This window comes from Camellia sinensis, chromosome 12 (assembly GCF_055761805.1).
Source record: "Camellia sinensis isolate YWXY chromosome 12, ASM5576180v1, whole genome shotgun sequence".
Taxonomy (NCBI): Eukaryota; Viridiplantae; Streptophyta; class Magnoliopsida; order Ericales; family Theaceae; genus Camellia; species Camellia sinensis.
The window spans coordinates 72810432-72838126 of record NC_138972.1 but is presented as its reverse complement, the minus strand read 5'-3'; the positions used below and the strand labels follow the sequence as shown (position 1 = coordinate 72838126).

General features: G+C 36.7%; 1 protein-coding gene across 9 annotated transcripts in view; it reads right to left on the bottom strand.

Moving 5' to 3' along the window:
• LOC145789025 (uncharacterized) overlaps positions 1 to 24851 on the bottom strand; it is a 35291-nt gene extending 10440 nt beyond the window's left edge. For 6 of the 9 annotated variants that reach the window (XM_082898931.1, XM_082898925.1, XM_082898933.1 and 3 more), the window contains exons 1-5: positions 24625 to 24851; positions 14784 to 15008; positions 13741 to 13898; positions 13502 to 13647; positions 11940 to 12032 (exon numbers count right to left, since the gene is read on the bottom strand). In XM_082898931.1, the coding sequence (XP_082755057.1) occupies positions 11940 to 12032; positions 13502 to 13647; positions 13741 to 13822 (321 nt within the window). In that variant the 5' untranslated portion in view covers positions 13823 to 13898; positions 14784 to 15008; positions 24625 to 24851. The remainder of the gene's footprint in view (positions 1 to 11939; positions 12033 to 13501; positions 13648 to 13740; positions 13899 to 14783; positions 15009 to 24624) is intronic. The other 3 variants (XM_082898926.1, XM_082898928.1, XM_082898927.1) reach the window with 3 other exon arrangements.
• Positions 24852 to 27695: the final 2844 nt, after the last annotated feature.

Here is a 27695-nt window from a genome sequence, read left to right as displayed (position 1 = left end):
GGGGATTTCAAAGGGGGGGTTTAAAAATAATACAAAGAACACCAAATCAATATGCTTCAATACCTTAGTTTCTACAAGTACAACATTTGCGTTCTTCCTTTGATTGCATCGTTGAGAGAGAGAGAGAGAGAGAGAGAGATGAGATGCAGGTTAGAGAAAGATTGTATATGTGTTAGATGTAGAAAGAGAATGAAAAAGAAAGAGAAAAAAATTAAACAATACTATTTAAGGGGGGAGGGAGAGAGAGAGAGAGAGATTTCAAATACTACAAGTCATTTGAAAAAAAAGAGAGAATTAAATAATACCATTTAAGAAGAAAAAGAGAATGATAGATTTTAAATATGAGTCGATTGAGAAGAAAGAGAAATTATAAAGTCATTTAAGAAGAAAGAGAATGAAATAGTATTTAAAAATTAAAAAAGATGGATGTTAGATTGAGAAGTAAAAAGATAAAGAGTGCAATCTCAATTTCCAAAGACACAATGGCACGTGTAATGAATATCCTGTATACATACACATAAATTGGACAGTTCGGGGTCCAATCATTGGTTTTTTTCCACATTCCAAGAGCCAACCAAAAATATAAAAAATCTACACTTCCAACCCACTGCCGACCTTGCAACTTCACGAAACCGTCCATAGCATGTCGGGTCAAGTTGGGTCAGTCTAGTCGGGTGCATTGCGTAAGTCCCCTAGCTATAGGACAAGTGCATGGAGAGAAATGTGCCACATTGCCTAGGCAGAAGGTAGTGGGTCTGGGAAATCCCAACCATTTCGGCTCTTGAGTAACTGTTGGGTTACGACAAGAGTAAGTGTGTTCAGAGGTTGGATTGGTTCGGGTTTGCCATTGGCTCGTCACACAAACTGGTCCTTTCAAGTGGGAAGCACAAGCATCCGCCTTCGACCGAACACTAGGAAAAAAACTGGACCAAATGTGTCTGTAAAATAAATTGATGTATTATTGATTGATATGTTGATATATTGAATGTTACAATGATTCCTATATATAGAAGAGTAGGTGGTAGTAGGTGGTAGGTGGAGTAGGTGAAGTGGAGGTGGTAGTGGTGTAGTGGGTTAGGTTTAGTGGAGTAGGTGAAGTGGAGGTGGTAGTGGTGTAGTGGGTTAGGTTTAGTGGAGTAGGTGAGGTGGTAGTGGTGTAGTGGGTGGATTTTAACAGCCCCCCGCAAACTCAAGGGGGATAGGAACTAACCAACTTGAGTTTGGAGAGAGTAACAAAACAAGAAAATACATAAAAATAAAAGAAGATAGGAGACACTGTATGGTCGTGTCAGACCATTGGTGAAGACACTGGATGGTGGTGTCATAACGTTGTAGAGGACACTGTATGGGGGTGTCATAACGTTGTAGAGGACACTGTATGGTGGTGTCATAACGGTGTAGAGGACACTGGATGGCGGTGTCAGACCGATGTAGAAGACAGTTTATGGGGTCATGTCGGACCGTTGTAGCAGACAATGTTCTGACAGTTGTTGTGACAGTTTACAGAGTCTTGCTGGACCCTTGTAGAAACTAACCGGAATCAATGTCGGGACAGTTTACAGAGTCTTGTCGGACCCATAAAGGAGCTGACCGGAATCAATGTCGGGACAGTTTACAGAGTCTTGTCGGACCCATGAAGGAGCTAACCGGAATTAATGTCGGGACAGTTTACAGAGTCTTGTCAGACCCATAAAGGAGCTAACCGGAATCAATGTCGGGACAGTTGACAGAGTCTTGTCGGACCCATGAAGGAGCTAACCGGAATTAATGTCGGGACAGTTTACAGAGTCTTGTCGGACCCCTAAAAAATCGCACCCTCAAAAGGTGTGCCCAATCTTTCAAAAGGCGTGCCATCAAAAGGCGTGCCCAATCCATAAAAAGACGTGCCATCAAAATGCGTGCCCAATCCATAAAAAGGCGTGCCATCAAAAGTTGCGCCCTCAAAAGGCGCGCCCACTTCATCAAAAGTCGTACCCGACAGAAAGCGTCGAGCCATCAAAAGGTGAGCCGGACACGCGGCGAGGCACGTGAGCGACAGAGCGGCGTGTCGGCCGCGTCGTCAGTGTCAATATAAACCAATGCGGAGGCGGAGGAAACCAAACCAGACTGAAACCTCTGAACTTGTCATTCTAAAACAATCTGTAAATACTCTCTATCCAACCCTTCTCGGAAACACTCAGCAACCCAAAAAACATGGCTTCTTCTTCCCGTTCAGCTACCCAGAACATGGCCTCATCTTCCCGTGGTCTGCTCACTCTCTTTCCCGACCTCAACGAGTCAACAGGAGAGATAACAGGTGCGGTGGCCCGTGAACCTCAACCAAACACCTCTGGTTTTGCTCCGTTGAACTTTCCTATGCGGTCTGTGGAGCAAAGAATGGCAGTGCAGTCGGATGTGGAGGCCAATCAGTATACATTGAAGTCATGTGTGGAAACCATGACTGCGGTTACAAATTTGTCGAACCGGCTGCAGAGTAGGACAAATGAGGTGCAGCAGTTAAACGCCCAACTGGCTCTGCTCCAACGCATGTATAAGGATGCGCGAGCAGAGATAAGTGTGCTAAAGGCGGAAAACAAGGAGCTGAAGCGGAAGGCCACCGTGATGTTCCGATTTGGAGGGCCGCCATATGCTGCAGTGGAGGAGCAGGGAGTAGTGATCATGCCCAGTGGAGTGGGAAACACGGAGGCAACACCGGCAAGGGCCGTCCAGGACGGAGGCAAGAAGAAGAGACCGGCGGCAGAGTAGAGAAGAAAAATCCTGCCTGTGGATGTGTGTTTGGTTTTGTTTTGTTTTTTTTTTTTTTTTTTTTTTTTTTTTGTGGTGTAAAATGCTGGTCGGGGTTGAGCCCCGATATGAATAAAACAAATGTGTTGTGCAAACCCGAATGGTAGGAAGGACATGCAGAAAAAATCAAGTGGTGAGAATGTTTGTGTTTTTTTTTTTTTTTTTTTTTTTTTTTTTTTTTTTTTTTTTTTTCTGGTGTGGGGATAAAATATAAAATAATACTCCACCTGAGTGAGAATCTGCTGAGTAGCTTCCTCAGATAGACCATTGTTTGGTTTTGGTTTTGTTTATGTTAATGGAGGCGCATGATCGGGCTCAACAGGACCTGAGTGCTGAGCTTGCACAGAAGCCTCCCGATGATCAACAAACCCAACTCCATAGGACGGAGGACGATGCGGATGGTGAGGACGGAGGACGATACTGAACCGGAACATGAAGAGGTCATCGATGTTCCTCTTCTCAAAAAGCTTGGCAAAGAGGCCTGGCCAGGACGATTCTATAGGCACGTTGGCAGCCTTAACCAGTGTCGCAATCTTCTCTGCGGTGACAGGGATGCCATCATCGTGGAGGATGAGAGCAGCGTAGGAGCAAGCGAGATCGCTCAGAGCCATCGTTCGCGGAGGAGATAAGTCAAAACTAGCTTGCAAATTTGAATTAACGGGTAAAGGAGAACTGAAGCTGTGGAGAACTGAGCGATCCTGGGCTGGGACTGAGTCACAGCGGTGGCCCGAGGCGAAGAAGAAGAGGAGTTGCTGCGAGGGACGAACGCGGGTGCTGTGGCGTGGAGTCGACTGAAAGATGAGGAAACAAAGAAAGAAGAGTTTCTGGTATGTGTTTGTGGTATGTGTTGAAAAACTCCAGCGGGCAGCGAAGGCAAGGTTGCCGGCCGGCTACCCGCCGGAAAGAGAGGAGTATAGGCCTAAATCTTATAGCTCTGATACCATGTAAAATAAATTGATGTATTATTGATTGATATGTTGATATATTGAATGTTACAATGATTCCTATATATAGAAGAGTAGGTGGTAGTAGGTGGTAGGTGGAGTAGGTGAAGTGGAGGTGGTAGTGGTGTAGTGGGTTAGGTTTAGTGGAGTAGGTGAAGTGGAGGTGGTAGTGGTGTAGTGGGTTAGGTTTAGTGGAGTAGGTGAAGTGGAGGTGGTAGTGGTGTAGTGGGTTAGGTTTAGTGGAGTAGGTGAGGTGGTAGTGGTGTAGTGGGTGGATTTTAACAGTGTCATTCAGATTGCAACCGTTTTCGGGTGGGTCTATTGGGTGGTTCATTTTTGTCTTTTTTTTTCTCGCAATCAACCACAACCCTAAGAAAAAAAATCAATTGTAAAGGCAAGGAAGACCGAAGAGGGAAAGGAGGTGAGAGATGAGACTGCGAAGATCGGATAGCGGAGACTAGAGGGAGATTGAAGAGTGATAGAAAGGATGAGGGTAAGGCAGATCAACAAAAAAGAGTGAATACCGTGTCTGCCTCCATCTTATCACAGCTTGCCACTACCTCCATCTTGCAGCAGCAGCTTGGCCTACAGTTGTTTGGTATTAATGATGCAACAAGACGAAGAGAAGAGAAACCGTGAAAGATTGCATATTGTAAGAAGATTTTGAGAGACAAAAAGCGATGATCTTCAACTAGGAAGCACAGGTGCGGGTACGGATACGGGTATGGATACGATAAGGGTACGCCGTTACGTCAAATTCTTTAAAAAGTAGGATACGGAACGATTGGGGAACATCAAATTTTTTTTTTTTTTTATTTATAGTTAAACATCCAACATAGCAATCAAAGTTTCAATATCAAAACTAAACGGAGAACAACTTGTCTAAAAAGTTATATAATTCTTTCTTTTTCTTTTTCTTTTTCTTTTTTGATTGTCTAAAACAAAATGCAAAAGAGAGCATAGCCATGACTCATGGGTAAAGAATGTTGGAAACAAATTACCTAATGATTTTCAAAGTTGAAAGAAGAATAATAAAGGCTGCAACAAATTTTGCAACTGCAAAAAAAAAAAAAAATACCACGCCGTACCCAAAACATACCCAGCCAAATATATCTGTCGTACCCAACATGTATTTAGCGTACCCAGTACACGTGCAATCATACAGGTACACGTACCCGCACCCTCAGCCGCACCCGCACCCGCACCCGCACCCACACCTGGTAAGTACCCAATACTCGTACGGCACCATTTTTGGAGTACCCGTGCTTCATAGATTTTCATTCATCAGATCATGACTTCCGAAGGAGAGAACGAAAGACACAAACACAGAAAAAAGTGACTCAGAGTGATACGATGGGAAAGAGAGAAGACTTAGATATGACTATAGGTAAAAGGGCAAAGGGTAGTACATAGGTCTAGTCTTTTTTCAGATAGCTCTAGTCTTTAGAGATAAGATAATATGATAAGGAAAGTGACTCAAGAGCCAATACTAACGTAACACAGGTAGATGCAATATGCTAAGTAAATACATTAGTTGGTTCGGGTGGCAAATTTCTGGACAGTAGACCTGACATCCGACTGGTTGATTGAAAAAATTAAGAACTTCACCCACCACAAACCGTAACTGATTTCAAAACCATCCGATGATGCTCTAGTCGGGTCATTCAGATTGAACGATTTGGATAATTTTTTGAACATTCTACACAATAGACTTTGTACTAGGCTAGTTCCTGATGGGATAAGAAAAAGTGGTTTGTTTTATTCGAGCTAGGAATAGAAAGGAAAATGGGTTACACACTATCCTAACAATCAAGCCCTACTCATGGTTGAAGACATAAGAGTTGCATTTTGTCAAAATGGTCCTTAGTGCCATCAAGCTTTGGTGTGTTTGCTTTCGGGGGCTTATTCTTTTTATCCTAATAGACCTTGTGAAAAGAGTAGGGCCTTATTCTTCTAGACAATCACCCCTTGTTATATGGTCATTTTTCAGCTCTATGGGGCATCTTTGGTGGTTGTGAAAAGGAGGTGGTCTTTGTTCTCAGAAGGGGAAGCTTTGATTGCCAAGAAATGTGTGCTCGAGAAGGAACAAAAGAGGGAGATGCTTCAAGACCTGAGTGGAGCAATACAATAGCTCTGAATAATACAAAGGGTGGGAGATGATTAGAGTTGATTGTTCAAAAGAGGGTTTGCAAGTCCCTCTTATGGACAACGAGCAGGTAAGTTCCATAGCATTGGGTGGAACGATGAAGTATAGGTACTTCGACAAACATGCTATAACCGTATCGGGTACTAGCACTTTGCATTGTTGTTCTGCGTACATATCAGGTACACAAAGCACATACCTAAATTTTCCTTCTTAATTTTTGTCATTCCCTAGAGGTACCTAGTATATACCGAAGTCATACTGAAGCCGGAATAATATTTTCTTTTATACAAAGGTGAATTCAGTTTCATTGGATTTTTTATGTATTGATTTTAAAATTAATCTTTGGTTTGTCAGTTATTCAATATAATGACATTTAATTTTGCTTTATACCTTACTTTTGGTATTAAATGTAAATTGTACGTTGTATCTTAACCTACTAAACCATTTACCTAATTCTTGCACAACTCTAAATTAAAAATAAATCTTTTTTTACTAACGTACCTAGTTATACCCATGATTTACTTTTTTTAGATTTTACCGTATTGACGTACTCATACTCGTACCCGTACGCATGCTTCATAGGGTGGAAGACATAAGGTAAGATACCTCAAGGTATAGTATCAAGGCTAGAGTCTCAAGTCTCTATTCCTTCTATCTTTTGTCCGGTGTAATGTAAGAGAACGAGGATGTTGTGGTAATTTTTTAATGGACTTCAGTGGTTATTATGGGGGATTATTTTTGTCCAAGAAGCATGGGTGGAGTGTGTTCAAAGGGCTAAATTAGTTCTTGCGAACAAATGTAATACAACGCATGCAAATGTATTCTTCTTTAATTAGGAATGTTTTCTTCTTGTTTCTTTTCATGCAACACATGTACTTGCATTTCTTTTTTTTCTAATCTCAGGGAAACTGTATTCTTCTTTGATTATTTTCCACTCTTTTATTGACGATGAGTATTATGGCAGCCAGAAAAGTTGCTAAGACAACATAAAACTTTAAGGATCATGTTGAAGGACAGGAAGAGTAGCTTGTCAACAATTTATCATGGTACTAGAGCATGTAATAGATCATGTCTTTGAACCTCAACACCTACCCGGTAATTATAATACTTGCACCTCTTTGGCCTGCTTTTGGAGGAGAGTTTGGCCATATGTGAGGGGCTTGTTGAGGATATAATTTATAAGTAGTGAAGTCACCACTTTCTCCAACAGTTTAAGCTCTTAGATGAGTTAACATTTATCAAATCATTTTGTTGAGTTTTAGTTAAAGGGTTGCACAATCGAAATTTGTCATACTTCAAAAGCAGGGTAGGCTTTAGAATATATATAATCTATATGATGTAGTATAATAAATAGACTAAGGCCTTGTTTGGTTTGTATTTGAGAAACATGTTTTGAGATAAAAAGTACGAAAATTTGTTTGGTTTGATTTTTTTTCAAAAGATGTTTTGAAAAATTATTTTGAGAGCGAGTTTTGAAAAAAGTGATTGATTTGATGTGTATGAGAGAGAGATTTGTTTGGAAAATTTGTAAACCAAACAAGTTTTGGAAAAAAAATTTGGGAAAATTTGTTTGGTTTGATTACTTTTGAAAACTTATTTGTAGAGAATTTTTCCCAAAATTTTTTGAGAAACACAAACCAAACAAGGCCTAAGTGTTTGTTAAATACCTTATTAGTTGTAGTATATAAATAGGTGATGTAGTACTACTCATGTAACGATATGTAAGGAATAGGTGCTGCCAAGGTTCTGAAAAGCGGTTGCGGTTGCGGGGTGTAAAGGCCATAGCGTAACGGTTGCGGTAACCGAAATCTTGAATTTTTTTATTTTTCGCACAATTTGAAAAAAACTTACCGATACGCATATTTTTTTTTTTCCATAATCATATTTGTTGGGTTTTAAAATAAATATTGATCCATTTTTGTAAATTTTTAAGTATGATCCAATATATTTCATATTTTTAAATCACTATAAACCGAGTTTTTTACATTTTTTTTAATAATTAATGACTTTGTAAGTCATAAATCCATATTACGCTTGTAGCAAAAAAAAAAATATTATTGGGCTTAGATGTATAAAATTATTTTTTTAATTATTATACTTGTAGAAGCATATGCAAATTTTAACTTGAATAGTTTTAAAAAAAAATTATACATGCTAATGTAATCATATAAAAATTAAAAAATAAATTATAAAGATTTTTTTTTTTTGATCACTTTAATATTCATCCTCTTTTTGGATAACCTGTAAATAAAAATAAAATAAACTAATCAAAAAAAATTGACAACTATAAAATATGTATTAATATATAATTATAGGTGTTATGTTTTCTAGATATTTTACAAAAAAGTCAATCGCTAACTATAGTATATAAGATAAACAATGACAAAAAGTAAGAGAATAAATAAGAACCTAAATATACATATATATATATATTTTTTAATCAAGCCAAATAGATAATGATCACACTTATTATTATTATTTTCAAACAATATATAGATAGACAAAAACAAATAAAATGGTTGAGTGATAGCAGCTGAATAGAATAGCATAGGTCTTACAGCTTCAACAAATCAATAACATTTTCATCTTCCCTCTTTTCTCTCTATCTCTTACTCCTCTATCTCCCCTCTTCTCTCTCTATCCCTCTTTTCCCTTTTTTTTTTTATTTTTTTTTTATTTTTACGTAACAGTTCATAACAGGCCATTATGGCACCGTTATGACCGCTACAGCCGACATACCTATAAATCTCAATCACGCAACAAAAGCGAGGGTAACGCGTGGTGCCTACCACTACAACCTTTATGTAACGCCACATTTTGAAACCATGGGTGTAATGTAACGGTGTCTAACAGACCGTCACGGCCGTTACGGTACCGCTACGGCCGTTATGTAAGACCGAAACGGCCGTTACACATGTGAATTTCCGTCACACCGCTATAGCGGCCGTAACAGGTGACGGTAACCACCACAACCGTTACGTAATGTAACGGTTGCGGCTGCTTCTTAAAATCTTGGATTTAAGTGATTCAAGCGGCATTGGAAAGATAACTCAAAGGGCTACGATTTTGTGCGAAATAGGAATTTTCAAATTTTGACTTTTACCAGGTCAAAACAGGCCAACAAGATGAGCCTAAAAAGCTGAGAATAATTACATCCGAATTGTCCTTTCATTTTGGGAAATTCTAACCTCTTGGGTATTACTTAGAAGGCTCCTAATGTCTATAAATATAAAACCCTATTCATTATTAGGATTGTTCTTGATTTTAGACAGAGAATGCGGAGGCTACGAAGACGTGTGCAGCTAAGGAGCTCTCCTCTTAGGGTTTGGATGAAACTCTAGTCAAGTAACAATGTTTTGTATTTAGTTTGGGTTTTTATTATTGATTCAACAATTGTATAAGATTAAGGCTTTTCTATATTATTACTTTGTTTTGAATCTTTCTATCTGGCACATGTTCTTAGTTTTTGTGATTCTAATTGCATACTTATACAACAGTTTTCATTGATTTGCTTTTATTCAGTTAAAATAGTCTATGCTAGGAGAGACGATTCGTGCTAATACTAGATAGTCTATGTTAATCGTTAAACTACCAATTATCCTCTAGACGATACTATTGGGACTTCTTGTCACTAACGGATTATAGTTGAGTTGAATAATAAATCTGTAAACTGTTACAGTTCATTGATTACAATGTTATGGTGGATTCGAAACCCTGAGTCTCTTCTATTTGATTGATACTAGTTTAATTATATTTATTTGTTTAATTTAATTAAGCTCATACAAAATTCTTCTTATCTACTTTTGAATTGATTTAAGAATTAATCTGAAATTTAAACAACTTAACTTTTTAGTCCCTGTGGATCGATCCCCAAACTAAACCACTATTCTATTGAATTAAGGTCTCCGTAAGGATTTATTTTTGGTGTGCAAAACGACCTACCAGTGTGTCCATATCCTCTCGATAAAAAACTCAGATAGACCCCTATTTCCAAACCCCTTCACCTCTAACTAGCATACTCGTGCAGAAGAGTACTCATTCTGTTGGAATGAGACCAATAGTTGGCAAATGACATCTTCCAAAGCAAAGCTAAGAAGATTGACACAATGATAGGATGGACAATGTATCCACTAGGCAAAACCATGAGAGTAGTTGATCACGAGCTGGAATTCGGCACTACACGAGTTCTTTCTTTCCTCCCTTGGCACCAATGTGAACTGAGCACACAAGAAGCAACCTACTCAACTCAAAACAACTTTGTGAAGAGATATGAAAGAGTCCTGACGATAAACTTCAAATAATTTCTTTAAAGCTGTCAAATATTTCAATGGCGGCTTGCGATGTGACAAGTCATCCACTCATTTGCTTCAACTCATCTTTTTGATTAAGAATTTTGATTTGGATTAGCATCAGTGTCCCTTCCAATTGAGAACTTCATCTCAGTTTCTTCACCCAAAGTCGGAGCATGAGCTCTACCATGGCCATCTCGATGACCTCGATCCCAATTAGCCATAACCAAACAAACCAAAATGACCCACAAATAGTCTAGATATGCCAAATTACAGAGATCACAGTTTCAGGCCCAATTTCACAATTGAGGACAACTCAATTCAATATCCATTCACAACAGTATGCAGCAGCAAATAATCAAAGATCCAATCCAAGAATAAGAATCAGGAATAAGATAGCCACATCGCAAATTGATTCAAGACAATTCCAATTGAGAAGAAAACTGAGTCAAACATACCAGAATTGAATTGAGTCATGTCGATCAACTTGAAAAACATAACTAGGTCAGATTTTGAATCACTTTTGAACTATGAGATTAAATCTTTAAGTTGATTTTTTTGGTAATCTGCAGTTGCAACTTCAAAAGAAGACGAGTTCACTACTCCTGACATCAACTTGTTGAAGAGGGTTGAATCGCAACTTGCAATTGATTGTCGAAGTCGACTCACAGCTTCAAACCCAAGATGTAGAATCGAAGTGGTACATGGAGTTCAAGGGAGTTGGTTCACGAAGAGTTGTGATACCTAATTCAGCGACAAACTGGAGTCGAAGGACCAAACCCAGATCGAATCTCATCTTGCAAGTCAGATCGCAAGGCCAAACTGAAATCGCAAGACCAGTAGAATTCAAAGTTTGCGAACTTGACTCAATAAGAGGATTCAAGAATTCCAGCAAACGCGAACTCAATCAAAGAGCTAGGTTGCAATCGCGATGAACAATAGCAACTTCGAGTTTGCAATGGGTCTTCAAATCGCGATGGGTTTTCAACTTCGACTTTAGAGAGATTCTAGGTTTGAACTTCAAGCCAGATGCAACCCAGAACAACTAAACAAAAAAAAATTCCTCGTTCGTCCAGCGGAGTCAACGAAGCAATCTGGTCAAATCGTAATTTCCACTTAGACTTCAAAAAGAGATGGTATTCCCCGGTTTCCTGACATATTCAAACAAATGAAGGGCTTCGAACTGAGATCTGAACTCGAATGAAGGCTTCAAGATTCAAAAGCAAGTCGCGACTACCAAATCTAGGGTCAACTCTTGATTGCAATGTCAATTCTATGGCTTCAAATCAAATCAATCACACTTGTGATGGCAACTTCTGGTGAAATGATCTAGCATTCGCACCCAGGAATTAGGGTTTAGATCCAGAGTCAGGTATGTTGCTCCTTTCTAATTGACGAGCTCTATGTACAATTAAAAACAATGAAGTACAAGATCCTATGCTCTGATACCAAATAATGAAATCCAAATGCCAAATCAAGATCAAATTGAGAGAGAGAAGACAAATGCCCCAATTAGGGGTAAAACCCCCAAGGGCTAGAGGGAGAAACTAAGGTCTACTCCAATCACAATATATGTTCTTTATTCCAAAACTGAGTACAATGGGTAATACATCACCTATTTATATACTACAACTAAGAAGCTATTTAACAGACTCTTATCTATTTATTATACTACATCACTAAAAAATTGAAATACAGTACATTCCAGACCAAATGAAGCCAATCACTTTGGGAAACAAGTCTTCATTATATAAACATAATGGTAGTAAGACATACAGGGTTGTGCATCTCTTCACTCAGCCCAAAACTGACAAGAATTGAATTGACCAACATTGAAAAGTCATGTAACAGGAAAGAACCAGCTCCAAGCTGACATCAAACGCAAGTCAATTCCATAAGATATCAAACACCAAAAAAAAAGATCCTAACATCGCAATACTAAAGCAGAAAAGCACTTATCACTGATCCATATAAAGTGAGGTAGAAGACATTTTTCCTCCCAGTTGTAATAATTTCATCCCCTAAACCAATTTCAGCGGCAGTCCAATGAGATATTTCATCAATAAATTCAGAAGCAACATATGAAACTAGGCAGTAAAATGTTTTATAAAATTATAGCACTTGCATACAAAATGATAGTAAACCCAAGCTCCAACAGATGTAACACTAAAAGAATGATAAAGAAGGAGAAAGAGGAAGAGAAGAGAAGTAAGAAGAGTATGAAGAGAGGAAAGAAAAGGGAAATAGTTCCAAAGCAAAATCAAATATATTCAGTAATCAATATCCAAAACAAATCCGGAAATTCATTACACCAAATCAAACTAATAAGAAGAAGAATCAAATATATTCCCCATCGCCAACAATTCAGCCAGCAATAAAAACTCAATTGAAGAATAATGAATCTAACACAAGTCATAATGCTAAGTTTTCGTCTCATAAGAAGGGTAACTAGGCCTTTATGTAGGAGGATTATTCAGCGTTGAATGAGTATTGAAAATTGAGAGTTGTATTTGAGTATTTTAGGGTTTGTTTTTATTTTCTGTGTGGTTTATTCGCTTTCTTCAGTATTACTATTCTTCTTTTCCAGTTGTTCTACATCACTTAGCCCCAAAAAACTGGCTTCAGGTACACGAATTTGTTTTCTCCTATCCACTCTATTCCAATCCATATTCTCGATTAAATCTGAAGCAATCATGTAATTTGTCACCGCCCCATCCTATGTCACTCTTTTCTTTTTTTTTCCTTTTTTGTTTTATAGTTCCCATCCTATGCCTCTCTTGACCTTCCTCTTTTCTTTTTGGCACCATGGACCCAGATCAGATCACTCTTTACAGGAACATTAATTGGTCAATGTCAAACAACTATTACTCATTGTATCTTCGAGAAGTGCCACCCTAAATCATGCAATACAGAAACAAGAAGACTTTTCCATCCTCTTCATCATTTAATTCTAAAGCTGGAGAAGGACAAAAATCAAAGCCCTATTTTTATTTCTCATCATTTCTTCTCCTTTGGAGAGACCATGAAAATATAAAATCCACACAGGTTATAAGATTTTTGGTTGTTATGGATCATATCACCAATATTACCAGTGAATGCCTGCATTTTCTACAACCAGATTTTTGTCAAAGGTTGCAAAGGTTTCATGTTGAAAACATTTCAAGATTTCTGTACAACTAAACAGGCCAACAACTTTGATTTTTGTTATGTGATAGAAATTGAAACCTTAAGAAGAATAAGTGGGCACCATATGAGAATACAGAGTAAAATAAAAGGCAACAGATTTTTTTTTTCTTTAAAAAAAAGACTACTATACAATGCACATCAAATCCAAATACCTGAAAAAGAAGGATAATAATGACAAGAAAAACTCCAACAGCCATTGAACTGCTATAATAGAAGGGAACCCAACTGCTGACCAGTGGTGCCAACAGCAATAAAACAAAACCAAAAGCAAGACAAAAGAGACGCCATCTTTGAAACTCTGCACAAACCACAAAAGCCAAAGACAAACATCAAAAGATGGAGGGAGACAGAAGATAAATTAAACCCAAGCACCAGGAGATAAATCCCTGACCTTTATCAACTGTTACTGTCACATAACCAGCAATTTTATCAACAAACTTCACATCAACATATCTGTCCTCATAAGGTGACATTACAGAGCTCCAAAGCTCCTTGTGGACAGTTTTCCATTCATCGGTTTCACATTGTCATAAACCACGTGAAGCATTCCTACAAAACACTTTCTATGTGAGATACTATTTTCAATCAACATAACTATCGCGTTGAAGTATCAGCTACGTTACATGGACTCTTTGTATTTTGAGAGGTACCCGTGTCGACACGATACAATAGGGGTATGATACCGTTCACTCCAATACTAAAACTAGAATTTTCATCAGATTTTTTCACATCCCTAGTTGTCCGGGGGGACATCCGGGCGGTCGTCCGGACATGAGCAAAAAAGGCTATCAAAGTTGCTCGTGGGTGGGCATCCAGGAGGATGTCTGGCCCAACGATAACAATTTAAATTTGATAAAAGATGAAAGCCTCCATTTGATGAAAGTTTTGGTTCATCCCTCAGTTGATATGAGTTTGATGAAAGGGTTAGAGGTTAAACAGTTGCCGTTTTTCATCAAATTTAAATTTGATAAAATATTAAATGCAGCGTTGGAGATGGTCTTACATGAGCTTCTCATGTTTGGGACTAATACTAATTAAGGTGTTGGAATTTAACTTATATCCATGGAAAATAAATTATTCATTTTTTTTAATAACGTTATATATAATTTTTATTCAATATTTTTTAACTACAAATGTGTAGCATCATCATAAAAATATGTAATCATTTTGAGCCATAAATTATTGTAACTTTATCAAAAAAATACATAATATTTTTTTGATACATCCATGTTTAGCCGCATCCACGTACCCGTGTCTAATTTTGGGTACCTTTTAGACGTACTCGCGTATCCCTCATTTAGAGGTTTGCTGAGTCCGACCCCTAGATACATACCCACACCCGACAATTGTACCCAAGTCCATGTAATGTAGAGTATTAGGGAGAGAAAGAGGGTGGGAGTTAAAAGAGTCAAAATTCAAGGACATTTCACTTACTGGTGAAAACAAATCTAAATTTTGTTGTGCAGTCTCTCAGGAATTACTGCAGATGGGACCAATTTAACCTGATATGCACTGCATAACTCCCAAGTTCCAATCTTGACTGACTAGCAACTTGAACGCATTCACACAATAAAACATCTTTGGAACCATGAGAAGATGATGTATAGCCGGTAAGGGGAGATGGAGTGACATCAATAACTGGATTTTCCAAATCAATGCCTGTATTATTAACATTTAGAGATAATTAATTATCAAAAAAAAATACATTACCAACAAAAAAAGGGAACATTGGAAGTAAGTAGCAAAACTGAGATAGAAAAGAAATGACGTGTTCTAGGAATTCCATGATAGACATCATGTAACACATCCCTTAAATTAGTATTTCCCGCACCACATTACTCAAATCGAATCAACCGCAAATTCAGCCTTTGAAGTGTCATATTCTGAAAATGTCATGTTCTAGTTGGACAAACCCAACCACCCACATAAAAATTAATTATGTTGTTGTTGACCTAATAGAGACCCTAATTCTATTAACAACTGTGAAATTTCCAAGTTACAAAACTTGGGAGATCTCACGTAAATGAAACTCCTTTACCTACATAAAGCACATTTAATATAACCATGAGGTTAAAACATTCATCTCATGAATCACGTCCATTATATATGAAAACCTATGAAGCACATGCACTCCATCTAGCCTAATGTATTAGTGTCCAACACGTCTAGGACACAGATAAGTTCGAACACACGGCAAACACATGTCAGACATGCCCTCTCTTGTAACCAACTTTTGTTCACTTCTTTTAGTTGCCGGACACACCTCCAACACTCTCCGAACATTGCCAAAAATAAAATTAAAAAATCAGTGATTTTGTTCATGCTACCTGTAGGAACTCTAGATCTGTGATTCACAGAGAAAGAGATGAAGGAAGAAGTCACACAAGAGACAATAACAGTATAGAAGAAGAATACTTACCTGGTTCAACTTCATCTTCTTTGACAGAGGCATCCTGGGTTCAGAATCGTTTTTTATTTTTTTCCACTTAATGGGGTAGGCTCTCTTTTTGTTGGTCCGTTGTACATTGTTATGGGCTTTGTGGGTGTTTTATTCTAAATTTTCAGAGACCCAATTCGCTGTGCATGGCTTTCTACTTGGACTACATCAAGCAGGTTTAAAAATTAAGCCCATCATGTCCAAGCATGCTGAGGAAAAAACTATATTGCAAACCAATCCAAGAAAATAAATAAACAAATAGTGGGTGTTTGGGAAGTTGCTATTTTAGTTTTTGGCTATTTTAGTAAACTAAAATTTTTGTGTTTGGGAAGATGATTGGATTTTTTTATAATTGGATGTGATATTTGTGAGAGAAAAAGTGAAATAATTATGGGTTTGATGTGACATTTTGTCTTATTAGCTATTTTCGCCTATTTTGTCTTTTTGTGAATTTTAGCCTAAAAGAGGATAAAACTTTTCTTGCCAAACACCCCCATAGTTTATTATAAATAAATCATATCCAATAAAAAAATTTAAAAAAATCGAACACAATATTGATTTAGTATTTTCTAAATTCACGAATATTGTAATATATATGACATAAATATATAAAAACATTATTTTTTTTATGTATCCCCCATGTCGTGTCCTGAAATTTTGAAAAATTGTCGAGGACACGTTAAATATATGAAAAAAATAAATTCAATTTATATGAAAAAAATATATATATTCAGGACAAGCTGGGGACACGTTCAATATATATGCTGGAAATTTGTGTTAATGCATATAATAAGATAGTGGCATGTACAGAATATGATAGTGGTGTTGGTGGTAGATAGTGGCATGTATAGAATATGATAGTGGTGTTGGTGGTAGATAGTGGCATGTATATAATATGATAGTGGTAGATAGTGGTAATATATAATATGTAAGTGGCATATAATGGGTTATAATGATGTTTGTAATATCTCCTATATAAGGAGTGTCATTTGGTCTTGTAAAATAAGAAGTTTTGAATATAACAGAAATATATTCCTTCTTCCTCATATTTTCGGAGTTCTTCTTCCTCAGATTTTCTAAGTTGGTATCAGAGCTACAAAAAACACAGCAGCCCTAAAACCGTCATAGCCATGTCGGAAGTCACGTCCGAAACCACTTCAACCCCTGCCGCTGCCATTCCGGTGAAAACGTCAAACTCTCACTCTGTCCAAATCACCACCATCCGCCTAAATGGTGATAATTTTCTCCGCTGGTCACAATCTGTCCGGATGTATATCCGTGGGCAAGGAAATATCGGTTACATCACTGGTGACAAGAAGGCTCCTGCTGTTAATGATCCGCTGTTCGACAGTTGGGACGCTGAAAATTCTATGGTTATGACATGGTTGGTCAATTCCATGGAGGAGGATATAAGCTCTAATTACATGTGCTATCCTACTGCACAAGAATTGTGGGATAATGTTAGTCAGATGTATTCTGACCTAGGAAATCAATCTCAAGCTTTCGACTTAACTTTGAAGTTGGGAGAGATTCGTCAAGGAGATGATTCCGTCACCAAATATTTCAATTCGTTGAAAAGGTTGTGGCAGGATCTTGACATCTTCAACACATACGAATGGAAATCGGTTGACGACTGCAACCACCACAAGAAAACTGTGGAAGACAGCCGTATTTACAAGTTTCTTGCCGGCCTCAACATTGAGTTCGATGAAGTGCGAGGAAGAATTATTGGCAGACCTCCTCTCCCATCCATTGGCGAAGTATTTGCCGAAGTCAGAAGGGAAGAGAGCCGAAGGAGCGTCATGCTTAAGAAAAAAGGTACTGGTGAATCAATTGAAATTTCTGCTTTAATTAGCGATGCTGCGGCCAACAAGGCTGCAAATTACCAGCGCAGGTTTGATGATAAGCCACGGGTCTGGTGTGATTTTTGCAACAAGCCTCGCCATACACGCGAAACGTGTTGGAAGATCCATGGCAAACCTGTCAACTGGAAAAGCAGCAAACAAGGAGACAAGAATCGTGGCTTTCCTACCGCTAATGAAGCCGATTCAGGTCCCTTCAACAAAGAGCAGATTGATCAACTCTTAAAGCTGATAAAATCCAACTCCTCATCCGGTACTCCTAGTGTTTTGTTGGCACAAACAGGTAGAAATCCTAAAGCCTTCTCTTGCCTAAACTTCTCTCCGTGGATCATAGATTCCGGTGCCTCCGATCACATGACTAGTTTTTCCCATTTATTTAGTACCTATTTCCCTTGTTCTGGTCATGACAAAATCAGAATAGCCGATGGTAGTTTTTCACCTATTGCAGGAAAAGGATTTATTAAACTAACTGAGAAAATTAATCTCAATGCTGTTTTTCACGTCCCCAACTTAGCCTGTAACCTTTTGTCTGTCAGTAAACTATCTAAGGATTCTAATTGTCGTGTTACATTTTTTGAATCCCATTGTGAATTTCAGGACCAGAACTCGGGGATGATGATTGGGCGTGCTAGGATGCTTGAAGGTCTTTACTACTTTGATGAAGTACCTGTTAGTAATAAAAAAGCTCAGAGCTTTAATAGTACTAGTTCAATCTCTGTTCGAGAAAAAATAATGCTATGGCACTATAGGCTAGGACATCCTAGTTTTCTTTATCTGAAACATTTATTTCCAGAATTATTTAAAGGGATTGATTGTTCTTCTTTTCATTGTGAAAGTTGCATTTTTGCAAAATTTCATCGCTCTACTTATTTGCCAAAACCTTACCAGGCTTCCAAACCTTTTTATTTGATTCATAGTGATGTTTGGGGCCCTTCTAAAATCACTACTCTTTCTGGTAAAAGATGGTTTGTTACATTTATTGATGACCATACCCGCTTATGTTGGATTTATTTGATGAATAAAAAATCTGACGTGAAAAATTTATTCACAAATTTTTACAATATGATTGAAAACCAATTTCAAACCAAAATTGGTATTTTACATTCTGATAATGGAACAGAATATTTCAATGAGCAGTTGGGTGAATTTTTGGAAAAAAAGGGGATTTTTCATCAATCTACATGTCGGGATACCCCTCAACAAAATGGCATTGCAGAACGAAAAAATAAACATCTACTTGAAGTAGCACGTGCTATAATGTTTTACATGCATGTTCCTAAATATTTATGGGGTGAAGCAATTTTAACAGCCACTTATTTGATAAACAGGATGCCTACAAAGGTGTTAACATACAAAACATCTTTCGATTGTCTCAAAACTTTTTTTCCTGACACGAGGTTGTTTTCTGATTTACCCGCCAAAGTTTTTGGATGTACTGCCTATGTTCATGTTCCTAGTCAATTTCGTTCAAAACTTGACCCCCATGCTATAAAATGTGTTTTTTTGGGTTATTCCTCAAACAAAAAGGGGTATAAGTGTTTCGATCCTCAAACCAAGAAATTTCATGTGAGTATGGATGTGTCATTTGTGGAAACAAAATCCTATTTCCCCAACACTTCTCTTCAGGGGGAGACAAGTGGAGTAGAAGACCGTTTTTGGGATATTTCTATCCCGCTCCCCAATGTCATTTATCCTACACAAAAACCACATCTGTCTGATAATGATCACTTAGGAGAACCAAGTTCTATGGTGCCTAGTCAAGAAGATTCTTGTTTAGGGGGAGAAGTACTACAAAATGATCTAAATCCTGAGCTTCAGGTTTATACTAGGAAGCGATTTCATCTGAGGAATAATGACCCGAATGTCCATCCTAATGACCCGAATGTCCACCCGAGTTTTGGCATCGAAATTTTAGGTAATCCTATTCCTTCTATTTCCGACCTTGATGTTCCTATAGCAATTAGGAAAGGTGTTCGAAATTGCATTAATCATCCTATTGCAAATTACCTCTCCTATCAAAGACTGTCTAAAAACCATAGAGCTTTCACATCTAGGATTTCACACTTGTTTGTTCCAAGGAATATACAGGAAGCATTGGATGATCCGAATTGGAAATTAGCAGTCATGGAGGAGATGAATGCTTTAAGGAGAAGTGGTACTTGGGAGATAGTTGATCTACCCAAAGACAAGAAAACAGTTGGGTGTAAATGGGTGTTTACGATAAAATGTAACGCAGATGGAAGCGTTGAGAGACACAAGGCGAGACTGGTGGCTAAAGGCTTCACTCAAACTTATGGGATCGACTATCAGGAGACGTTTGCTCCTGTTGCTAAAATAAATTCAATCGGAGTACTGTTATCTCTTGCAGTAAATTCAGATTGGCCTCTACATCAACTTGACATTAGAAATGCATTTCTCAATGGTGATCTTGAAGAGGAGGTGTTCATGAGCCTCCCGCCGGGATTTGAGCAGAGACTTGGAAGCGACAGAGTATGCAGATTGAACAAGTCATTATACGGACTCAAACAATCACCAAGAGCATGGTTTGAACGCTTTGGGAAGGCAGTTATCAGTTGTGGCTTCTCGCAGAGTCAAGCAGATCACACAATATTTTATAAACATTCAAAAAACAGTAAAATTGCAATTTTGATTGTTTATGTTGATGACATCATTTTAACTGGTAATGATGAAGCAGAGTTAGCAGCCCTCAAAGAGAAACTCGCAAAAGAATTTCACATTAAGGATCTGGGAGCCCTCAAGTATTTCTTCGGAATGGAATTTGCAAGATCCAAGGAAGGTATATTCGTTAATCAGAGAAAATATGTTCTTGATCTCCTTGGAGAAACAGGTATGCTTGGTTGTAAGATGGTGGAGACTCCGATCGAGCCTAACTTGAAGTTACAAGCTGCTAAGGCTGAAGAAGTCAAAGAGAGGGAACAATATCAGCGACTTGTCGGAAAATTGATTTACTTGTCTCATACGCGGCCTGATATTGCCTTTGCAGTCAGCATGGTAAGTCAGTTCATGCACTCACCAGGGGCAGAGCACTTTGAGGCCATTTATAAGATCTTAAGATATTTGAAAGGAACTCCAGGGAGAGGCTTACTGTTCAAGAAACATGGACATCTTCAAGTTGAAGTATACACAGATGCAGACTGGGCAGGAAGTGTTACAGACAGGAGATCAACATTCGGATACTGCTCCTTTGTAGGTGGGAACCTAGTTACATGGCGGAGTAAAAAACAGAATGTGGTAGCTAGAAGTAGTGCAGAAGCAGAGTTCAGAGCTGTTGCCCATGGAATCTGTGAAGTAATGTGGATTAAAAGAATTCTTGAAGAATTAAAGCTTTCTCACCCGACACCTATGAAGGTCTATTGTGACAACAAAGCAGCTATATCTATAGCTCATAATCCAGTTCTACATGATCGCACAAAACATATAGAAGTGGATAAACATTTCATCAAGGAGAAAATCAATGCTGGCATAATCTGTATGACCTACCTTCCAACAGGTGAACAATTAGCTGATGTGCTAACGAAGGGACTACACAAGAAGCAATTTGATAAGCTGACTAGCAAGCTGGCTATGGAAGATATCTTCAAACCAGCTTGAGGGAGAGTGCTGGAAATTTGTGTTAATGCATATAATAAGATAGTGGCATATGATAGTGGTGTTGGTGGTAGATAGTGGCATGTATAGAATATGATAGTGGTGTTGGTGGTAGATAGTGGCATGTATAGAATATGATAGTGGTGTTGGTGGTAGATAGTGGCATGTATATAATATGATAGTGGTAGATAGTGGTAATATATAATATGTAAGTGGCATATAATGGGTTATAATGATGTTTGTAATATCTCCTATATAAGGAGTGTCATTTGGTCTTGTAAAATAAGAAGTTTTGAATATAACAGAAATATATTCCTTCTTCCTCATATTTTCGGAGTTCTTCTTCCTCATATTTTCTAAGTATATATAATTGAATTTATATATATGACATAAATATATAAAAACGTATATATGAAAAAAAATATATATTCAATTGTCGGGGACATGCTGGGGACACATTCAATATATATAATTGAATTTATTTATTGTCATAAAATTAAAAATATATATATATATATATATTGAAAGGTAATAAAAAAATACAAAATGACACTATTAAAATTACATTAAAAAAAAACTTTTTATATTTCAAAATAAAAAATTGGTTCCTATAATAAAATTAATAAACACATCATTAAAATTAATAATTTCAGCAATATCAACTATAATTTTTTTTTCTTCAAACAAAACTAATTTGTTCTTTCAAATAAAATTATAAAACTAATCAGCCAACAAAATAATAATAACAATAATAATAATAGAGAGAAAAGCCTTACATTCAAGGGAAAAAAAAGAAACAAAAGAGAGAGAGAGAGAGAAAAGCCTTACATTTAGCAAAAAAAAATAAAAGAAAAAGAGAGTGATAGAGAGAGAAGAAAAACAGAGAGCGACAGAGAAAGATAGATCGAAAAACTCAAAGAAGATCGAACAAGAAGAAGAGAAAAAGAAGATCGAACGAACAAGAAGAAGAAGAGAATTGAAGTACTTACCTTCAATATGGCAGCGAGCAACGAGCAGTGACCAACCCTTTCTCTTGCCTCTTCTCTTCAATCAGTTCGATTGTAGGGTTCCAAATTGGGTTAATTGTTTTAATTTTGTTTTTTACAATTTGACCCCACCTCAAGTTTCAGAAATTATGTTTTGCACCCCGCAGTGTTCGAAACATGTCCGAAACGTGTCTGGCTGCAAAAAATTCAAAAAAAAAAAGGGACACTCTCAGGAGAGAGTCGGACACGCGTCCGACATGTGTCCAACACTGATACGAAAGCCCTGGAGAGGAGTCCGTACTTCATAGGTTTTCATACCATAGAGCTCTTAACAATATTTATGCTATGAAATAGAACTGTGACTTAGACCTATACCAAGGTTTCAGACATAAAGGAAATAGCATCTTTATCTAAATTCCGTCTATTAACCAATTTTTCAAAATTTTGTTTAAGATAATTGAACATTGGGCACATTTTTATTTGTTGATGACCTGTGTCCAAGCGAACTTATGCACACCTCAACTAATCCCGAGATCCACACAAAGCACCCCCTCCACGTGGATCGAGTAAATCTCAAGCAGAATCCGCGGGCGTAGCCCCAAGGAGTTGATAGCACTTAGTGGAAGTTGAACTTAAGATCTAGAAGGGAGCACAACCAAAGGTGCACCCACTAGGCCAAAACCCTTGGGGTTAACATTAGGTACATTTACCATGTATTTCTCGATCCCATTCCTTTAGAATTCATGGGAGGTAAATACAAAGAACCCTAGAAAGAAGAAGATTAGGGACTTCTGCGTACTCAACTTACCATTGAGAAAAAGTTGATGGCTTAAGAATATATATCCTAGCATTGACTTATCTACTAATAAACAGATTGTTTCTAAACATTTCGTTTTTATGAATCTCTTTTACTTTTCCTTCCTTTTCTTCTTGAGGTTCTTCCCCTCACTCTTCTTCTTCTATTGAATGGCTATCTCTTCCTCCTTAAAGATCCTACAGACTCCCTTTCATCCTTGATCCTCCTCTTTCTTTCTCTATCCCTGCCATGTGGCCCCTATAGCGTTGTATTGTATTTAGGATTAAATTCATTTTACCTCCTTGTGGTTTGAGGCCAGAGCACTTGACCCCCTTATCGTTTAAATATAGCCAGAAAGCCCCCATATGGTTTTGAATTAAAGTGCAACCGTTAACTATAAATGTAAAATGACTATAATACCCTCAAACCCTATATTTTTTTGTCATTTTCTTTCTCTCTCCGCTCTAATCCACATAATTTATAATGTCTAACATTAATTTAATTAAATTACAATCAATTATAAATTCTTGATTATTTATTGTAATTCTTAACTTGTTATTCAAATTTTAATTTAATTATATTTTATATCATAATTAATCCGAAATATTTAATTATTTATTATAATTCCTAACATGTTAATCTAATTTTAATTTAATTATATTTTAATTCAATTCTTAATTATTATTTATTTTATATTTTACTTAATTATATTTTAAATCAATTCTTCATTATATTTTATATTTTAGATCAATTCTTAATAATATTTTAATTTATTTAATTTAATTAACATATTAATCTAATTTTGAGTTTGGAGAAAATGGAGGTAAATTTTTTTTTTTTTGTTGTCTTAATTTCACTTTAATTTTTCAAAAAACCAAACTCACTCTAAAAAATGGTATGTGTATTAGTTTGGATTGGAAAACAAACGGTAACACTTTAGGCCAAAACCACATGGGGTTTTCTGACTATATTTGAATCATAGGGACATCTCCAAGCCCCAACCACATGGGGTAAAACGAATTTAACCCTTGTATTTATCAATATATATATATATATATATATATATATATATATACATATATGTATTACCTGCTTATTTAATTAATTAGTTATCTAATTAGTTGCGGGTGATAATTGTGATACTTGCCCAATTCCTTAAAGACTCTAATGTAGCAGTTATATAGCCTACAATATCATTCATCAAGTCAGGCATTATAGTCTTACAATGGTTAGAAGACGCTTATCTCTAGCGTAAGTGTGTATTAGAAAAACAAAGTACAATTATTGAGAGAAATTCAAGAAGGATCTTTATTCAAAAATCAATAATAATTATATATAGAACCCATATTGCCAATGCACTCACAAATTACAAATTGAACTATTAGCATACCAAAAAAATAAAATAAAAAATGAACCTCCTATATTCTACAGCTTGAAGATCGCGATTGATTAAATCTCTACACCAAATCAATTAAACAAAAACTTCACAACATAACCCTAAAATCTCTACAAATCAATTCAAAAAAAAACAGACACACACAGAGATAGGGTTTGAGTAGAGAAAGAGATGTGAAGTAAAAAGTACCTTTGAATGTAGGATCATCGCTTGAGCATGAAAGGATAGAGAACAAGAACGAGAGAGAGAAAACAAGAAGAGGAGGAGCTACTGAAGAGCTCATCGCTCCAAGGAGAAGAAAGAACGCGCCACGCGCGCTTTGGGTTTGGGTGGGCCTTTTTGATGATTTTGGTCTTTAATTTTTTGGGCTTTTTTACGGAACAGAGATTAATCGAAATTGGGTTTTTCGAAACGGACTTTTCTTAAGCGTGCAACTTACGCTTTCCATTTACGCCTTTTCTGTTGCAGTCCTGTTTAATGTTTATATCTTCCATTTACACCTTTTGTGTTAGTGGCATTGTTGGCTAAAATGTTGGCTTATTTTCCTACGAAGGAAAATATCATAAATGCGAGCGTGCCAGCAAGGATTGAAAAATCCTTACAGATTAAATTCAAGCCAATTATCAAGCGATTGTGTTGACGGTTCTTTTGCCTCAACGAAGAGGACTTCAAGATTGCCAAGTGTAAAGAAAAGAAAAATTAAAAGAAGAATGGGGAACGGAGAAAGATGATTGAGTGAACAATCAAAGTAATAATTACTTACCTCTACTCCTATGCTTCGAAAAGAAAGTGCATAAAATGCTTCGAAATGGAAATGCTGAAAATAAATGCTTCGAAATATAAATCTATGTTAAACTACTCCTAAGATAAGGAAAATAACAAGAAATATTGAAATCAAGTGTCTTTGATTATGAATTCTGGATCTTTTACAATGTAGCCATTAATGGCTATTTATAGAAGAAAAAATACAGCAATAACTACTTAGTAACTACCCATTTCTTCCATCTTCATTCTTGTCTTGCCATGTGTCCTTCCACTCATCCACTTTGTCCTCCCACTCATCCACTTTGTCCTTCATTTTCTCCATTATCTCTATAACTTCTTTTAACTTCCAAATGAATAAGAGGATGCCACGTGTCCTGCAATTATATAAATAATAAATAATAATAAAAATTGCAGATTTATGGTGTTAACATTACCCCCCGCGGCCCTTAAAAATGATGTTTATTTGAATTTTTGAAGGGCCGAACCAAGCACATGACTAACCTAAGCAGCAAAGTGCTTCGAATGATGTAACAACACCAATAAAGTGCTTCGAATGAGTATGAAATTATGACAAGATGACTCGAATTATTACTAGTAACAAGCTTCGAAAGTGATATAAAGAACCAAAATCATTCTTCGAAGGTCGATGGAACCGACCAAAGACGAATTACATCCTCAAAAATACTCGACAAAGCTTCGAAGGTTCATAACCTCCATTATTATTTCTTCGAAGCTGTTGTTGATACAAGATAGAGTGCTTCGAAGCTTACAAAATTATGGCAAAACGGCTTTCGAAGCAACTTATGGCAAAACGGCTTTCGAAGCTGTTTTTGGCCAACATTGTGGTTATTCAAAACTTATATGTTCTGGTTCACACAGAATTAATGAAAATATTAATTTTGTGCTTCGAACCAATTATTAATTCTTCGAAGACACCAAAACTGTTGTTCTTCGAGCCAACTTATGATGCCAAAAACAGGCATTATTCGACAACTAATTAATTGTCATTTTTCATATATTTGAAGAGATGTACACATTTCGAAAGTTTTCAAAGTTTTATACAGTTTCGAAGGTGAAGTAATCAACCTTCGAAACAACTCTTGATGTTTCGAATGTATCTTCAAAGCTTTATACAGCTTCGAATGTGAAGTAATCAACCTTCGAAACAACTTTTGATGCTTCGAATGTATCTTCGATGCTTTGATTGTGTACATACAAACAACTGGCCATCAATTTGAAAAGATAAGCCATTCTCAACCATTTATTTAAATGCAAAGGCTTTTTCTAGCCAAGTTCATGCATTTTAAATGGTCATCCCTTGTTCTTAGTGCTTCGAACTCATAAGAACAATTTGTTAATTTTATTAACCACATCATCATAATTATATTTTGATGTGAACCACAAATCCAAAAAGGATTTTGAACACCAAAAGTCATGGTATAGTGTGACCATGAAAATTTATACTTTTTGACATTTTGAAAAATGTCAAAAATTTTGAATTCATGAACAGTGGCTTGTTCATTGTTCTTGACCATGTTTGTTTTAAAAACATGACTTTTGCCGAATAGGTTTTCATAATTATTTGGCAAAATAGGTTGTTTTTCCATGTTAGCCATTAATGGCTTATGAAAATCACCCATAGATATATTATTTTCATGACTTGACTCTCTAAAATTTGGTTTTTGGACCCCCCGAGTCATACATGGAACATCATTCTTAGCCAAATTTGGTTCAAGAACATGCTCTTTCGTTGTGTTAATTTCATAATTTGGCTCTTTAAAAACGGATTCTTGAACCCCCCGAGCCATTGATGAAATCAATTCTTTGCTTTTGCTATTTTTAACCATGGAAAAATTCTGAAAAAATTCACCAATTCCGGCCATTAAGGCCTCAGTTAAAGACTTGGTAGTGAGAGTTGATAACTCATCATTCCATTGGCGAATTTCCATATCAAGTTGATGAATTTCTCCAATTAAATGGTGTCTTTGTTCTTCCACCAAATAATATTGTAAGGGATGAAAATTTATTTCATCAAGAAAATGAATCTCTTCTTGAAGATCCAAAATTTCTTGTTTACGCCAATAAATTTCATCTAGACTATTTGAAATGGACAAATCCAATTCATTTTCCATTTATTACACTTGACGTCCCACTGGGCGTGCCAAAAAATGTTGGCTAAAATGTTGGCTTATTTTCCTACGAAGGAAAATATCATAAATGCGAGCGTGCCAGCAAGGATTGAAAAATCCTTACAGATTAAATTCAAGCCAATTATCAAGCGATTGTGTTGACGGTTCTTTTGCCTCAACGAAGAGGACTTCAAGATTGCCAAGTGTAAAGAAAAGAAAAATTAAAAGAAGAATGGGGAACGGAGAAAGATGATTGAGTGAACAATCAAAGTAATAATTACTTACCTCTACTCCTATGCTTCGAAAAGAAAGTGCATAAAATGCTTCGAAATGGAAATGCTGAAAATAAATGCTTCGAAATATAAA